Source organism: Nerophis ophidion, linkage group LG27, assembly GCF_033978795.1.
Source record: "Nerophis ophidion isolate RoL-2023_Sa linkage group LG27, RoL_Noph_v1.0, whole genome shotgun sequence".
Classification (NCBI taxonomy): domain Eukaryota; kingdom Metazoa; phylum Chordata; class Actinopteri; order Syngnathiformes; family Syngnathidae; genus Nerophis; species Nerophis ophidion.
In genome coordinates, this window is record NC_084637.1 from 13701512 (window position 1) to 13720477 (window position 18966).

The 18966-nt window shown below is 40.8% G+C and overlaps 1 protein-coding gene across 1 annotated transcript in view; it reads left to right on the forward strand.

Annotated features, from left to right (window-relative positions):
• Positions 1–18966, forward strand: part of LOC133544058 (neural cell adhesion molecule 2-like) — a 744172-nt gene that overhangs the window by 665216 nt on the left and 59990 nt on the right. Inside the window, exons 10-11 of the mRNA XM_061889087.1 lie at positions 17502–17689; positions 17772–17868. Coding sequence (XP_061745071.1) covers positions 17502–17689; positions 17772–17868 — 285 coding nt within the window. The remainder of the gene's footprint in view (positions 1–17501; positions 17690–17771; positions 17869–18966) is intronic.

An 18966-nucleotide genomic window follows, 5' to 3' on the forward strand; every position in this document is an offset into this window, starting at 1 on the left:
CACAGAGGACATTAAGACATTAAAGCAGCAGATACAACCAGACACTTCTACATACAGCTATGAATAAAAAGTAAAAGAAACATATCCACTCTGGTGGCCTCTGCGGTGTTCCACGCCATCGTCGGCTGGGGTGGAGGGAGCATGGCCAGAGACAGGAGCAGACCCAACAAAGCAACCAAGATAGCTGACTCCACCCTCGGCCTGTGTCCAATCCGCATGGATGAGCGAGGATACGTCCAGAGAGACTGAGGTGTCTGACACCTGCTCACCCAGCCAAGACACCGCGAAGCCTCTCCGTCCCAGCGCTCAGTGCCAGCTCCGCAGTCCTGTCCCCTCATCCGCATCTCCTCCAGTCCCTCCAAACCGACTCCGGTGTGGCAGACACCCAGCAGGTGGTCTCCATGGCCAAAAGGCTCCTGGGAGGCAGATCCAGAAGTCCACAAAAAAGCACCACAGAGGTCACGAAAGTGCCACCCCTTGTCACACAGTCCCAAATGGTCCCTGACCAAAAGGCAAGAAAATATAATAACACATGAAAACAAGAGGGAAACACAAAAGGATGACACAAGAGCACAGAGCTCCTGCCAACAGCAGCCACTACAGCAGCGCCATCTTGGATTTTTTTTTTTTTTTGTACAAACGGCTAGCCTAAATAGCATGTTAGCATAGATTAGCTGGCAGTCATGCCGTGCGCAAATAAGTCCGATTAGCACATAAGTCAATAACGTTAACAAAACTCACCTTTGTGATTTCGTTGACTTTATCATTGGAAATGCATCTGCTTTGAGTGTCGCAGGATATCCACACATCTCTGTCGTAGCATCACTATTGTCGGCAAAATGTGCAGAACAAACGAGAGACTTTCGCATCTTTCGACCACTGGTGCAACTTGAATCCGTCAATTGGTATGTGTTTGTTTGGCATTAAATGTGGGTGGAGGGCAAGGCTGAATGCAAATATAGCTACAAATGATGCAAAATGTACATACAGCTAGCCTAAATAGCATGTTAGCATCGATTAGCATGCCGTAGTCCACGTAAGTCTACTTGAATCCCTCCCCTGTTAGTGTTGTTACACCCTCCGACAGCACACCGACGAGGCATGATGTCTCCAAGGTACGGAACACAGTTGAAAAAACGGAAAATAACAGAGCTGATTTGACTTGGTGTGTTTAATGTATTTGAGAAAATGGAGGATTGCTTCCTGTTGTAACGTCACAGGTGAAAGGTCATCGCTCCGACAGCAAACAATTGAAAGGCGTTTAAATCGCCAAATTCACCCTTTTAGAGTTCGGAAATCGGTTAAAAAAAACATATGGTCTTTTTTCTGCAACATCAAGGTATATATTGATGCTTACATAGGTCTGGTGATAATATTCCCCTTTGAACAATGTGTTGTCAGTGCAGCGCTTTCACAGCCTCCAGGAAGGTAAAATGTCTTTCCCCAACACCTCTGCACCTGACACAATCCCTCCTTTTGGTTCCTCGTTAGCAGGTGTTATTTGGGGTAGACTGTCTTTTGCCTAATGAGCTCTGACGCCAAGATGCGTACCTTTCCCGGGGAACGATTTTGTTTCTCATAAGCGCTCCTCGAACGAGAGTATTTGCTGGTCACAGCACCCTGACGAGGAACATTGAAATAAACACAGAAGCAGAGAGACAGCGCCTTCATTTAGAATGTCTGAATTCCCTTCCCTGCTATACCTGTGTTGCTTGGGCAACAGGGCTTTGGAGGTGAGGTTTTTTTTTCGCCAGACTCCTTCATGCAGTTGAACCACATATCATGCATGCGCTAGTCCAGGGGTCACCAACGCTGTGCCCGCGGGCACCAGGTAGACCGCAACGACCAGATGAGTAGCCTGCTGGTCTGTTCTAAAAATAGCTCAAATAGCAGCACTTACCTGTGAGCTGCCTCTATTTTTTTATTTTTATTTATTTACTAGCAAGCTGGTCTCGTTTTGCTCGACATTTTTAATTCTAAGAGAGACAAAACTCAAATAGAATTTGAAAATCCAAGAAAATATTTTAAAGACTTGGTCTTCACTTGTTTAAATAAATGTGTTTATTTTTTTACTTTGCTTCTTATAACTTTCAGAAAGACAATTGGAGAGAAAAAATACAACCTTAAATATCATTTTAGGATTTTTAAAGACGTATACATTTTTACCTTTTAAATTCCTTCCTCTTCTTTCCTGACAATTTAAATCAATGTTCAAGTAAATGTATTTTTTTTTATTGTAAAGAATAATAAATACATTTTAGTTTAATTTTTCATTTTAGCCTCTTTTTTTTTAGACGAAGAATATTTGTGAAATATTTTTTCAAACTAATTATGATTAAAATTCCCAAAAATTATTCTGCCAAATCTAGAAAATCTTTAGAATCTAATTTAAATCTTATTTCAAAGTTTTTTAAATTTCTTTTAAAATTTTTGTTCTGGAAAATCTAGAAAAAAATAATAAATTGTCTTTGTTAGAAATATAGCTTTGTACAATTTGTTATATATTCTAACAAAGTCAAGATTGGATTTTAACCTATTCAAAACATGTCACCAAAATTCTAAAATTAATCCTAATCAGGAAAAATTACTAATGATGTTCCATAAATTCTTTTTTATTTATTTATTTTTTTAAAGATTCGAATTAGCTAATTTTTCTCTTCTTTTTTTCGGTTGAATTTTGAATTTTAAAGAGTCAAAATTTAAAATAAACTATTTCAAAATTAAATTTTCATTTTTTTCATGTTTTCTCCTCTTTTAAACCGTTCAATTAAGTGTTTTTTTCATCATTTATTCTCTACAGAAAACCTTCCGTAAAAGGAAAAAAAATGTACGGCGGAATGACAGACAGAAATACCCATTTATATATATATATATATATATATATATATATATATAGATTTATTAAAGGTAAATTGAGCAAATTGGCTATTTCTGGCAATTTAAGTGTGTATCAAACTGGTAGTCCTTCGCATTAATCAGTACCCAAGAAGTAGCTCTTGGTTTCAAAAAGGTTGGTGACCCCTGCGCTAGATGCATCATTAGTTGGAAAATGGTGTTGCAGTGGCCTCAACTGACAAGTGGTTGGCAAAAGGCAACCGCTGCTACCAAACTGATGAACTCATTTACTAAGTCACTGCTGACTGCGAGGGGATAACACGTCCTTGTTGGCGACAGAGAGCCAGGCATCAATCTCTCTAATGGAATTCTGCAAGCGAGCATAACACAAGCATAATGCCTCAGCTGAAAGGAATCAGTGCAAAAGCTCTCCGCCACCACACTCCCCTATCGCTATTTACAGGGGTTTGTCCGCCTGTTTGCATCCTTTGCTCTGATTCTAAATGTTGTTTCCTGCCCTTGGCATTAAGAGGCTCCAATTAAGTCTGCTCTTTTTATTACTGCAGAAGGAGCGGAATAAAATACTTCAAGGGGAACATTATCACAATTTCTGAAGGGTTAAAACCAATCAGTTCCCAGTGGCTTATTTTATTTTTCGAAGTTTTTGTCAAAATTTTACCCATCACGCAATATCCCGAAAATCGGCTTCAAAGTGCCTGATTTTAACCGTCGTTATATCCACCCGTCTATGGTCCTGTGACGTCACAGCGTGACCACACAGAAACAAACATGGCGGATAGCAGAGAAAGGTATAGCGATATTAACTCGGATTCAGACTCGGATTTCAGCGCCGTAAGCGATTCCACAGATTACCCATGTATTGAAACGGATGGTTGGAGTGTGGAGGCAGATTGCGAAAACGAAATTGAAGAAGAACCTGAAGCTATTGAGCCATATCGCGACAGACAGCGGCACGGGAGGAAGCGAGGACGAATTTGGCAATCACCTTCTAACCAACGATTGGTATGTGTTTGTTTGGCATTAAATGTGGGTGGAGAGAAAGGCTGGATGCAAATATAGCTACAAATGAGGCATAATGATGCAATATGTACATACAGCTAGCCTAAATAGCATGTTAGCATCGAATAGCTTGCAGTCATGCAGTGACCAAATATGTCTGATTAGTACACTCCACATAAGTCAATAACATCAACAAAACTCACCTTTGTGCATTCATAGATAGATAGATCGTACTTTATTTATTCCGTCAGGAGAGTTCCTTCAGGAAAATTACAATTTTCAGCACAATCCCATTCAAGATCAGACAAACATTACAGGGAGACAGAACAGAATCGCTGACGGGTCTGCCGGCTTCCAGCGCCCCTTACAAAAAAGATGACATACAGGTAAACAAGGGGGGGGGGGAGAAAAACACATCGTTATAAGTTTGGTGGACAAAATGAGACGGAAAAAGAAGTGGCATAAATCACGTCTTAACCAACATATCCAGGGGGTTTGCCTCGCCCGTCTGCGGGAACAGACTGCCGTCGTCCCTGAATAGCTCGCACTCCGGCAGATTCAGTGGTGGTCTATTTTCAAATATTGCAGATCTCGTTGACTTTATCTTTGGAAATGCATCTGCTTTGAGTGTGGCAGGATATCCACACATTCTTGCCATCTCTGTCGTAGCGTAGGTGTCGTCGGTAAAGTGTGCGGAACAAACGAGGGACTTTCGCATCTTTTGGCCACCGGTGCAACTCGAATCCGTCCCTGACCGTGTTGTTACACCCTCCGACGAGGCATGATGTCTCCAAGGTACGGGAAAACAGTCGAAAAAACTGAAAATAACAGAGCTCATTTGACTTGATGTAATGTGTTTGAGAAAATGGTGGATCGCTTCACGTTGTGACGTCACGGTTGAAAGGTCATTGCTCCGACAGGCGAACAATTGAAAGGCGTTTAAATCGCCAAATTCACCCTTTTAGAGTTCGGAAATCGGTTAAAAAAACATATGGTTTTTTTTCTGCAACATCAAGGTATATATTGACGCTTACATAGGTCTGGTGATAATGTTCCCCTTTAACTTTTGCTTTGTGGGTTGTAACCGCAGGGAGTCATCTTCATACGTCTAAACCCACACACACACAAACATGTCAAACTTACCATTATGGGACCATCAGGCTAAACTGCCAAAAGGGTACTTCTGATTCAGGTCATTTGGAAAAAAAAAAATACCATACCATGCCATTTACTTTTAAGATGTTTTACTACAGTATTAATGAAGATGTACCTTTTGATTTATAAAAAAAAAAAAAAATGCCTGGGAAAAGGGAGACTATACAGTTGTGGTCTAACGTGCACATACACTTGTAAAAAACATAATGTAATGACTGTCTGGAGTTTCCAATAATTTCTACAATTTTTTTTTTTGTTAGTGATTGGAGCAAATACTGGTCACAAAAAACATTCATGAAGTTTTTTTTTTGTTTTTTTTTATGACTGTATTACTGAAAATGTGACCAAATGTGACATATTGCTGGGTATTGTGGCTTAAATTTTATTTCATCTGACATCACATGGACAAAGATAAAACCTTCTGGAAGAAAGTTCTGTGGTCAGATGAAACAAAAATTAAGCTGTTTGGCCACAATACCCAGCAATATGTTTGGAGGAGAATAGGTAAGGCCTTTAATCCCAGGAACACCACACCTACCGTCAAGCATGGTGGTGGTAGTATTATGCTCTGGGCCTGTTTTGCTGCCAATGGAACTGGTGCTTTACAGAGAGTAAATGGGACAATGCAAAAGGAGGATTACCTCCAATTTCTTCAGGACAACCTAAAATCATCAGCACGGAGGTTGGGATTAGAAATGCCTTCCCAAAGTCCTGATTTAAACGCTTGGACAATGCTGAAAAAACAAGTCCATGTCAGAAAACCAACAAATATAGCTGAACTGCATTAATTTTGTCAAGAGGACTGGTCAAAAATTAAACCATAATTTGACCAATCAGGCTTGGTCAAAAGGATAGGACTCAGATGCAGAGTAGGTAATATTTCGACTGGCTTTTATTTTGACAGCTTCCTTTCACCTCCAGAGTCAGGTTAATTCAATATCTCCAATAACTAAACTAGTCGGCGTAAAAGGTTCCAAAAAAAGGAACAACCGAAAATCCCTCCGAAAGGAGGAAAACACAAAAACAATGACAAACTATAATTGACGCTGTATATGCTATGAAACTTATTATAAACAAAAAATGCTCCAACAGGAGAAACTATGGCTGTGAAAAAGTCTACATGTTCTCTATTCTAATAAAGGTTAACAAAAAATGTCCCTCAAAAATTTGAGGAAAGAATCAAACATTTTCCGAAGAAAAACTGATAACTCACCACTTCAGCTTCAAAACTAAATAACACATCATCACTTTGCTGAGGAGGAGAACAACAAAACTCAAGATATTAACGAAGGAATTCAGGATGAAGGTATACAAACGCAAGATGAGGCAAGGCATGGACGGGATGCTAGAGAGGCACGAATACTCGAGACAATCTGGCATAGAACAAGGGGAGGCGTGGGCTTATAAGATCCATGAGGGTAATGGGAAACAGGTGGAAACAATCAGGGGTCAGGAATGACGTCAGACTGATGACACAAAAGGAAGGGCAAGTGATCTGAAACGAGAGGAGTTACTTTTCAAAGTAAAACATGCAATTCCCAAGACAAGACACCCCTCACCGCGGTGTGACAGACGCTTGCCAGGAGCTTGTGGATGGCTACCAAAAGTGCCTTATTAAGGGACATGTAACCAAATATTAACATTGCCGTATTAATACTTTTGACTCAGCAGATTTAGTCACATTTTCAGTAGACCCATAATAAATTCTTAAAAGAACCAAACTTCTTGAATGTTTTTTGTGACCGACAAGTATGTGTTCCAATCACTCTATCACAAAAAATAAGAGTTGTAGAAATTATTCGAAACTAAAGACAGCTATGACATTATGTTCTTTGCAAGTGTATGTCAACTTTTAAACCAGACCTGTATACTTCAGCGGAACTATACCCATTTTTTCACCTACTCAAATTCCTTGTTTTTTTTTGTTTTTTCAAAAAATATAATTGACCTTGATTCTTGTTATTTAAACAACTCTATGCACTACAAGTATTATAATAATAACAATATGGCCACATTTGAGCGTGAATCATGTTTTACGTGTAATTAAGGCAAGCCTGCCCCAGTAATAATGATTTTTTTTAAATACTTTTTTAATAATTTAATGTGATGCAACATTTTGTACTAAAACAAATAATTATATTCATCATTTATTTAGTGTTTTTAAACATAAATTAATGAACTTTACTACATCAACCTCAACCAGGATTTGTACCAAGTCCTGTCTTCTTTGGGCAACAAGTACCGTATTTTTTGGAGTATAAGTCGCTCCGGAGTATAAGTCGCACCTGCCAAAAATGCATAATAAAGAAGAAAAAATATGTATATAAGTCACATTTTTGGGGGAAATGTATTTGATAAAATCCAACACTAAGAATAGAAATTTGAAAGGCAATTTAAAAAAAAGAATAGTGAACAACAGGCTGAATAAGTGTACGTTATATGACGCATAAATAACCAACTGAGAAGGTGCCTGGTATGTTAACGTTCAAATAACTATAACATATACAACATGCTATACGTTTACCAAACAATCTGTCACTCCTAATTGCTAAAGCCGATGAAATCGTATACGTCTAGTCCAGGGGTCACCAACGCGGTGTAATGAACAGATGAGTCGCCCGCTGGCCTGTTCTAAAAATAGCTCAATTAGCAGCACTTACCAGTGAGCTGCCTCTATTTTTTTAAATTGTATTTATTTACTAGCAAGCTGGTCTCGCTTTGCTTGACATTTGTATTTCTAAGAGAGACAAAAATCAAATAGAATTTGAAAGTCCAAGAAAATATTTTAAAGACTTGGTCTTCACTTGTTTAAATAAATTCATTTATTTTTTTTACTTTGCTTCTTATAACTTTCAGAAAGACAATTGGAGAGAAAAATACAACCTTAAAAATGATTTTAGGATTTTTAAAGACATATACCTTTTTACCTTTTAAATTAATTCCTCTTCTTTCCTGACAATTTAAATCAATGTTCAAGTAAATGTATTTTTTTTTTTTTTATTGTAAAGAATAATAAATACATTTTAATTTAATTCTTCATTTTAGCTTCTGTTTTTTCGACAAAGAATATTTGTGAAATATTTCTTCAAAATTATTATGATTAAAATTAAAAAATAATATTCTGGCAAATCTAGAAAAAATGTAGAATCAAATGTAAATATTATTTCAAAGTCTTTTGAATTTCTTTTAAAATTTTTGTTCTGGAAAATCTAGAAAAAAATAATGATTTGTCTTTGTAAGAAATATAGCTTGGCCCAATTTGTTATATATTCTAACAATGTGCAGATTGGATTTAACCAATTCAAAAAATGTCATCAGCTTTCTAAAATTAATCTTAATCAGATGCTCCATAAATTAATTTTTTTAAATTTTTCAAAAAGATTCGAATTAGCTAGTTTTTCTCTTCTTTTTTCGGTTGAATTCTGAATTTTAAAGAGTCGAAATTAAAGATAAACTATGTTTCAAAATGTATTTTTTTCTCGTGTCCTCTTCTTTTAAACTGCTCAATGAAGTGTTTTTTTCATCATTTATTCTCTACAAAAAACCTTCCGTGAAAGGAAAAAAAATGTACGACGGAATGACAGACAGGAATACCCATTTTCATATATATATATAGAGAGAGAGAGAGAGAGAGAGAGAGAGAGAGAGAGAGAGAGAGAGAGAGAGAGAGAGAGAGAGAGAGAGAGAGAGAGAGAGAGAGAGAGAGAGAGAGAGAGATTTATTAAAAGGTAAATTGAGAAAATTGGCTATTTCTGGCAATTTATTTAAGTCTGTATCAAACTGGTAGCCCTTCGCATTAATCAGTACCCAAGAAGTAGCTCTTGGTTTCAAAAAGGTTGGTGACCCCTGGTCTAGTCTCTTACGTGAATGAGCTAAATAATATTATTTGATGTTTTACGGTAATGTGTTAATATTTTCACGCATAAGTCACTCCTGAGTATAAGTCTCACCCCCGACCAAACTATGAAAAAACTGCGACTTATAGTCCGAAAAATACGGCTAATGCACGGCCCCACGAGAATCGGCTAGGAAGGCGCATTGTCATTCAATAACTTAAAAACTCTACATGTGCTTCTTCACGCAAAACGGGGCCCCTCACGGATCGCGGGGCACTTTGCGCAGCACCTATTCTGCAGTTAGACCGAGGCGGCACTGAATTGGGAGTAAAATGGCCTTTAAGGTCTGCAGTGTAAGCAACAACATTCAATATAGACACTTTTTTTTATTGTTGTGCATTACATAAAAAAAAAATCCCCGCTTGGTTATAAAGAAAGGCACGAGTCCTCTGTTGGGCGATACAAAATGACACAACTCCAGACTGATATCGCATAAACCGTCCTACACACTCCACAATGGGTGAATAAACACAAAGTGGGCAACGAAAGAACAGAAAAATAATCAAAACATTATTTATTCCGTCGTATTTTCTTTGTACAAAACATCTACTCTCTAAACTACCTAATACTACTCTAAACTTAATCAGTGGTCAGAGTGTCCGCCCTGAGATCGGGAGGTTGTGAGTTCAAACCCCGGCCGAGTCATACCAAAGACTATAAAAAAATGGGACCCATTACCTCCCTGCTTGGCACTCAGGGTCAAGGGTTAGAATTTGGGGTTAAATCACCATAAATGATTCCCGGGCGCGGTACCGCTGCTGCCCACTGCTCCCCTCACTTCCCAGGAGGTGATGAAGGGGATAGGTCAAATGCAGCGGACAGATTTCACCACACCTAGTGTGTGTGTGACAGTCATTGGTATTTTAACTTTAACTTAACTAAACACATGCTGACTTTGTTTTGAAATGTTCCCTCTTCAATGAATACATGTCCATCGGAAACTAAGTATTTATTAAAGTATTCTATTCAGGTGTACTGGAGAGGAGGCTACGCCGAATAGTCGAACCTCAGATTCAGGAGGAACGGTGTGGTTTTCGTCCTGGTCGTGGAACGGTAGATTAGCTCTATACTCTCGGCAGGGTTGTTGAGGGTGCATGGGAGTTTGCCCAACCAGTCTACATGTGCTTTGTGGACTTGGAGAAGGCTTTAGACCGTGTGCCCCGAGAAGTCCTGTGGGGAGTGCTCAGATATTATGGGGTGTCAGACTGTCTGATTGTGGCGGTCCGCTCCCTGTATGATCAGTGTCAGAGCTTGGTCCGCATTGCCGGCAGTAAGTCGGACCCGTTTCCAATGAGGGTTGGACTTCGGCAAGACTGTCCTTTGTCACCGATTCTGTTCATAACGTTTATAGACAGAATTTCTAGGCGCAGTCAAGGCGTTGAGGGGATCTGGTTTGGTGGCTGCAGGATTAGGTATCTGTTTTTTGCAGATTTTGTGGTCCTGATGGCTTCAACTGGCCAGGATCTTCAGCTCTCACAGGAGAGTGTGAAGCGACTGGGATGAGAATCAGCACCTCCAAGTCCGAGTCCATGGTTCTCGCCAGGGTTTTGGTGAAGTGCCATTTCCAGGTTGGGGAGGAGACCCTGCCCCAAGTGGAGGAGTTCAAGTACCTCAGAGTCTTGTTCACGAGTGAGGGAAGAGTGGACTGTGAGATCGACAGGTGGATCGGTGTGGCGTCCTCAGTAATCAGGACGCTGTATCGATCCGTTATTGTTAAGAAGGAGCTGAGCCGAAAGCAAAGCTCTCAATTTACCGGTCGATCTGCGTTCCCATCCTCACCTATGGTCATAAGCTTTGGGTTATGACCAAAAGGACAAGATCACGGGTACAAGCGACCAAAATGAGTTTCCTCCGCCGGATCGCGGGTCTCTCCCTTAGAGATAGGGTGAGAAGCTCTGTCATCCGGGAGGAGCTCAAAGTAAAGCCGCTGCTCCTCCACATCGAGAGGAGCAGCCTCCCTCGGGAGGTGTTTAGGGCACATTTGACCGGCAGGAGGCCACGGGGAAGACCCAGGACACGTTGGGAAGACAATGTCTCCCGGCTGGCCTGGGAACGCCTCGGGATCCCCCGGAGGAGCTGGACGAAGTGGCGTGGGACAGAGTATTCTGGGCTTCTCTGCTTAGGCTGCTGCCCCCGCGACCCGACCTCGAATAAGCGGAAGAAAATGGATGGACGGATTTAAGTACTCAAATAACATCCGATTACATAGGAGAAGGTAGGAATGTTTTATGAACAAAGAACGAAAGAGAGAGAGAGAATTTTCAAATCTTATGTGCTTATATGTTGCCTAACCAGACTCAGACTCCTCCCACCCCCACCAAGGACTCTTTCTTTAGAAAAAGGTTCCGCAGCCTCCGTAGCAGAACCCCTAGGTTCTGTAACAGCTTCTTCCAGCAGGCCGTCAAGACTCTAGAACGCATCATAATGGATTAACTGGCCGGAATATAAAGACAATATAACATCCATCCATCCATTTTCTACCGCTTATTCCCTTTTGGGGTTGCGGGGGGTGCTGGCGCCTATCTCAGCTTCAATCGGGCGGAAGGCGGGGTACACCCTGGACAAGTCGCCACCTCATCGCAGGGCCAACACAGATAGACAGACAACATTCACACTCACATTTACACACTAGGGCCAATTTAGTGTTGCCAATCAACCTATCCCCATAATATAACATACATCCATAATTGTGGATGCATATGCAAAAGTGCAATATATTTATCTGTACAGTAATCTATGTATTTATATCTGCACCTTATTGCTCTTTTATCCTGCACTACAATGAGCTTATGCAACAAAATGTTCTTCTTATCTGTACTGGAAAGTTCAAATTTGAATGACAATAAAAGGAAGTCTAAGGAGGGAGGTGTTTGGGCAAAATGTCCTCTCTCCTGGAAGAGGGAGATGAGAGAATACATACTATCTGATTGTGCATAGGAATGTTTTGGTTAAGCAATGTATGAGGCTCTTAACACCAACCATAAAAGAAACCCATTTGGAGAGCAACCTTTTGACCAAAAAGACAAATACAACATCAATTAGTGATCAACCAACATCACACCAGTCTTTGTCCTTGGAGAAAGTGAGGGTTAGCAGATATTCCCAGCGAGCCCCAAGAATGTGTAAAGGGTCATAAAAGCGTCTCATAAGTGTCTTATTTTAGGACCAAGGCAGTGAAAACAAAGCCACACACACTCACTCTACGACTCATGTGGTTTTAGAGAAGAGATTACTAAAATCTTAAATTTTGCCATCACAGCATCTACCTTTTAAGCACATGCATTGTAATATTGCCTTAATCTACATTTCACCAGTCATTAAAGTTAGTTAAAGTACCACTGATAGTCAAACACACACTAAGTGTGGTGAAATTATCATCTGGGTTTGACCCATCCCCTTTTTGAGGGGAGTAGTGAGCAGCAGCGGTGTCCGCGCTCGGGAATCATTTTGGTGATTTAATCCCCAATTTCAACCCTTGAAGCTGAGTTTCTAAGCAGGGAGGTAACGGGTCCCATTTTTATAGTCTTTGGGGTTTTAACTCGCAACCTACTGATCTCAGGGCGGACACTCTAACCTACGGGTAGGGAACCTATGGCTCTCGAGCCAAATGCGGCTCTTTTGATGACTGCATCTGGCTCTCAGATAAATATTAGCTGACATTTCTACTTTATATCCGCTGGTAACCTGTCAGGATCAAACATTGATGACATCTATTAAACAGACAAGAAGCAAGGAATCATAAAGAGACAGAGTTAAATTTGGCTCAATGAGGAGGCATGTGTTTTGGGCTGTATTCTAGTTACAGATCCAAACTACGTTCTAAAAGCCCAGCCTGAGTGCTTCCTCTATTTATGTAGGAGGTCCCTGAAGCTGTCGCTGATGGAAGGGGATAAGCTCGACAACTCCAGTTAGACGCAATATATGATTATACAAAAATGCAAATGTGTTGACGCTGGTGATATCGCCTTGTCTCTCTGCTCTGTCTGCGTCACGGCGGTGTTCGACCTTGGCAGTCAGCAGACCGTTCCTGGAGACAGACACTGATACCAGAGTGGCTTGCAATCTTTTGGATTGCCAGCTTTGCACAGACAAAGAAAAATACCACTTCAGCACAATTGACAATAATTATAGCAACGGCCCCTGAAGCATAAAAGTTGTGTGATAATACATACATAATTATTGTAACAAAATCACGGTGTTAAAAATAACGTTCAAAATATAAAACATTCTCATGCATTTTAATCCATCCAACTGCTTTCTACCATATCTGTCCATGAAGTTGCATTAATGGTAATAAGTATTTGAATTATTATAGGGTAACTTCGGAATAAAAATCCTATTAAAAGAATAAGAGACTTATTATCAATCAATCAATCAATGTTTACTTATATAGCCCTAAATCACTAGTGTCTCAAAGGGCTGCACAAACCACTACGATATCCTCGGTAGGCCCACATAAGGGCAAGGAAAACTCATACTCAGTGGGACGTCGGTGACAATGATGACTATGAGAACATGATACTGTGATACTGATGATACTGATGACTATGAGAACATATGAGAACATGATACTGTGAAAGATCAATCCATAATGGATCCAACACAGTCGCGAAAGTCCAGTCCAAAGCGGATCCAACACAGCAGCGAGAGTCCCGTTCACAGCAGAGCCAGCAGGAAACCATCCCAAGCGGAGGCTGATCAGCAGCGCAGAGATGTCCCCAGCCGATACACAGGCGAGCAGTACATGGCCACTGGATCGGACCGGACTCCCTCCACAAAGGAGAGTGGGACATAGAAGAAAAAGAAAAGAAACGGCAGATCAACTGGTCTAAAAAGGGAGTCTATTTAAAGGCTAGAGTATACAAATGAGTTTTAAGGTGAGACTTAAATGCTTCTACTGAGGTAGCACCTCGAACTTGTACCGGGAGGGCATTCCAGAGTACTGGAGCCCGAAATGAAAAAGCTCTACAGCCCGCAGACTTTTTTTGGGCTTTGGGGATCACTAATAAGCCGGAGTCCTTTGAACGCAGATTTAACAATGTTGGTCTAACTTAAAAATGCACACAATTTGTTGTATTCCGTGTTAAAATTTTTTATATGGCTGTCACGGAAATACAATTTAAAATATTTGGCTTTACGGCTCTCTCAGCCAAAAAGGTTCCCGACCCCTGCTCTAACCTCTAAACCACTAAGCAGGTGGCCTAGTGGTTACTTACTTTAAATCAGGGGTGTTCAAAGTGTGGCCCCGGGGGCCATTTGCGGCCCGCAGCACATCATTCTAAAAATACTAAAATATATATATATTTTTTAAACAATAAAAAGTGGAATAAAAGAGCAAATTGGTGAAATGCAACGAGAAAAAGTTGCATTGTTGACTCTAATTATCCAATTTTTTAAATAATTTCTCAAAAAATAATAATGAATAAAAATCAATGTTGCTATAAATTATTGATTGATTTAAGGACAAAAAGGACATAAATACAACAAACATAAAAGCATGACAAATATGAACATTAGAAAAAAAAAATCCATACTAATTATATATTAATACTATTTATATACTAATATTAATTATACAAATGATCCTATTGATTGTTATTATAAATATACTAAACCAATTACAATATATATAGATATATTATCTGAAGCTGATATAGAGATTTAAGTGTTGAATGATAAATAAATAAAAAATAAAAAAGCATGACCTTTTTATGAATAGGGCACTTTTGGATCCCCAAGGATTTTAGTGGAATTTAATAACTCTTTGCTAAATAATAATAATAATACATTCTAATCAGTTTTGCTATGAACTATTGACCTATTTAGGGATCCAATTACTTCACATCAAATATTCCACTTTGAAAATCTTTTTGGGAAAAATATCGTATATTTTGTATTTTTTGACCTAAAAAAATAGGGTTTCGACAAAAATCTCGTAAAATGTAATAAAAATAATAAAGTAGAATTAAAGATTCAAGGGTTTTATGAAAAAAATAATATATGACTTATTTCGAACCTTTTTTAAGAGTGAAACCCTTCTGGGTCCCTAGGATCTAACTTAAAGGAGCCCCAACAATTAAAAAAAAAAAAAAAGTGTATATTGTATTGGTTTTGAAAACGAATAAATATTACCTCGGCCCCAGTTTGCTTTGATTTTTCAGTGTGCGGCCCTCAGTGGAAAAAGTTTGGACACCCCTGCTTTAAGTACCGTATTTCCTTGAATAGCCGCCGGGGCGCTAATTATTTTAAAACCGCTTCTCACTCCTGCGCTTATTCAAGGCATGCTGTAAAAGTAAGCAGGCGCTAATAGTTTTAAAACCTCTTCTCACCCCTGCGCTTACCAATGGCATGCAGTAAAAAATTGAGTGTGATTAAAAAAAAAATATATAAAAAATTATTCTGCGGCCGCAGCCCGGTGGTTGGGGACCACTGCTCTACAACGTGTCACCTCGCCCACCTTTACACCATGCTATCTGCGTGCGTGTCGGCCGGACGTGTGCATTTCGCTGCTTCCCATACGAGATTGCAATGCATACTTGCTCAACAGCCATACCGTTTACACTGATGGTTGTGATATAAACAACTTTAACACTCTTACTAATAAGCGCCACACTCTGTGAACCCACACCAAACAAGAATAACAAACACATTTCTGGGGAACATCGGCTCTGTAACACATTATAAACGCAACATAAGAATTACCCAGCATGCCATGCATCCATGACTATTGGCTATATTATACACACGCTCCCAACCCCGCCCACCTCAACCGACGCACTGAGAGGGGGGTGGGCGGGGCGGGGTTTGGTGCTAGCGGGGTGTATAATGTTATAATGTAGCAAATAGTCATGGATGCATGGCATTCTGGGTAATTCTTATGTTGCGTTTATAATGTCTTAAAGAGCCGATGTTCTCCAGAAATGTGTTTGTTATTCTTGTTTGGTGTGGGTTCACAGAGTGTGGCACATATTAGTAAGAGTGTTAATGTTGTTTTATATCACAACCTTCAGTGCGATCCGTATGGCTGTGGAACAAGAGCCCTGGTTTACACTTAGTATAAGGAAAATAAAACTCCAACGCCATTTTGAAAATGACGACAGGGGAAGCGTCACTCGTGACGTCACAAATTTGACGCGGCGGGTAAAAGTAAGCATGCGCTAATACATTTGGGGAGCGAGTTTGACCCGGCAGTAGTTCAAGGCAGGCGCATGTTACATGCCCAGGGCGGTTATTCAAGGAAATACGGTAAATGTATTGGTGTCACACCTATGGATCATGTTTTGTTTTGTCATGGTATGTTTTGATTTTGGACATTCAGTCACGTTTTGCACTTTTTGGTTTTGTCAGGAGAGGAGGATCGGTGCGGCGTCTTCAGTAATGCGGACGTTGTACCGATCCGTTGTGGTGAAGAAGGAGCTGAGGCGGAAGGAAAAGCTGTCAATTTACCGGTCGATCTACGTTCCCATCCTCACCTATGGTCACGAGCTTTGGGTCATGACCGAAAGGATAAGATCATGGGTACAAGCGGCCGAAATGAGTTTCCTCCGCCGTGTGGCGGGGCTCTCCCTTAGAGATAGGGTGAGAAGCTCTGCCATCCGGGAGGAACTCAAAGTAAAGCCGCTGCTCCTCCACATCGAGAGGAGCCAGATGAGGTGGTTCGGGCATCTGGTCAGGATGCCACTCGAACGCCTCCCTAGGGAGGTGTTTAGGGCACGTCCAACCGGTAGGAGGCCACGGGGAAGACCCAGGACACGTTGGGAAGACTATGTCTCCCGGCTGGCCTGGGAACGCCTCGGGATCCCCCGGGAAGAGCTAAACGAAGTGGCTGGGGAAAGGGAAGTCTGGGCTTCCCTGCTTAGGCTGCTGCCCCCGCGACCAGACCTCGGATAAGTGGAAGAAGATGGATGGATGGATGGATGGATGGGGTTTTGTTTGTTTCCATGCCAACGCTTTAGTTTCCACCTCATTCACGCCCTCGATTTTCTGCTTCATGCCTTGCAATGCTGTCCATTTTGTCCACGTAAGTTTTTGTTATTCATGCCACTGTGCAAGTGTTTTTGTTTCATGTTTGTAGTTTACAGCCTTTGTGCTAGTCTTTTGTTTCATAGCCCAGTTTTTTGTACCGCCATTGTGCGCGCTTTTTGTTGGTTCCTGTTTTTAGTTTTAGTGTTAAAATAAAGATGTCTTTACCTTCACGCCGTTTCCACTCCATTCGCTTTGCACCTCGGGAAAACAAACCAAGACCAAGTCCAAGCCTGACAATCGGCATGTAAAAGAGAGTGACATACGTTTGTGTACTTGTGTGTGTGGGGACGGCGTGGCGCAGTGGAGAGAGTGGCCATGCGCGACCCGAGGGTCCCTGGTTCAATCCCCACCTAGAACCAACCTCGTCACGTCCGTTGTGTCCTGAGCAAGACACTTGACCCTTGCTCCTGATAGGTGCTGGTTAGCGCCTTGCATGGCAGCTCCCTCCATCAGCGTGTGAATGTGTGTGAATGGGTAAATGTGGAAGTAGTGTCAAAGCGCTTTGAGTACCTTGAAGGTAGAAAAGCGATATACAACTACAACCCATTTATTTATTTATGTTCCCGACAGACATACCAAAGTTCCTGACCAACCACATCATCCACTATTCTTGGGAGGGGAACCCAGTGAACATCAGCTGTGACGTGATGTCCAACCCGCCTGCCATCTTGCTGTGGAGGAAAGAGCACTTCACCATCCCTGCGGAGGGCACTGCCAACACCCGGGTGCACAACGGCATGGGAAAATCTGTGCTCGAGGTTTGACCAGTGCTTCGACATATTACTTGTCTGGGTTTGTAATTGTTTATTGACGTTGTTTTGTTTACGTTTTTGCCTCTAGGTTACGCCAATGTCCGATAGGGACTTCGGTCGTTACAACTGCACAGCCCGGAATAACATCGGCATTCGATACCAGGAGTTCATTCTGGCTCAGGCTGGTGAGTGTGACCCTTGGTCCCCGAGTCTCGTTGTATAAGTAGCATAAGCACATAACCCTCTGCTTTTCCAATAATGGTAATAGGCTTATTTCCTATTCTCACAAAGATAAATTCCATCACAACCCCAGTTCACCCCATCCTGATCTCAAACAGAGCCGTCTGATTTACCATTCCCCTCTCTATTTACTGAAGTAGCCCCTAATTTATGGTAGTGCAGGCTAATACACGGCGGTACATTCCAATTATCTTTAGTGCAGATGGAATCGCTCTGCCTAAGAAAAGTAGTGAATAACCGCTGACCTCACATTAAGTTCTGCAGGAAACAAGGGCTTTAGGGAGGCTGCTAAGGCTACGCGATCGCAACTGATATGAGCTCGTTCAAGGACAATGTTATTTGTCTTTTCCACAATTGTATGGGATATTCTTTAGGGGGGCTCAAAATACGGATTCACATTCTTATTGATTCCAATTCCAGATTGTTTCATCATTTTTGAAGAATTGATTTTCAAAATTAAGTTTTTGTAGGCCATCTCTGTACTCACTTGCTGTGCCTATACATCATATGTCAGGAGCTTTTATAACAAGTTTTGAAAATGTTTCATTATGATAATACAACCCCCGTTTCCATATGAGTTGAGAAATTGTGTTAGATGTAAATATAAACGGAATGCAACGATTTGCAAATCCTTTTCAACCCATATTCAGTTGAATATGCTACAAAGACAAGATATTTGATTTTTAAACTGATAAACATTTCTTTTTTTTTTTGCGATAACAGTCTGGATGGTTTGCTTCCCCTTTGGTCCGGATGACACGATGTCGAATATTTCCAAAAACAATCTGAAATGTGGACTCGTCAGACCACAGAACAATTTTCCACTTTGCATCTGTCCATCTTAGATGATCTCGGGCCTAGAGAAGCCGGCGGCGTTTCTGGATGTTGTTGATAAATGACTTTCGCTTTGCATAGTAGAGCTTTAACTTGCACTTACAGATGTAGCGACAAACTGTATTTGGTGACAGTGGTTTTCTGAAGTGTTCCTGAGCCCATGTGGTGATATCCTTTAGAGATTGATGTCGGTTTTTGATACAGTACCG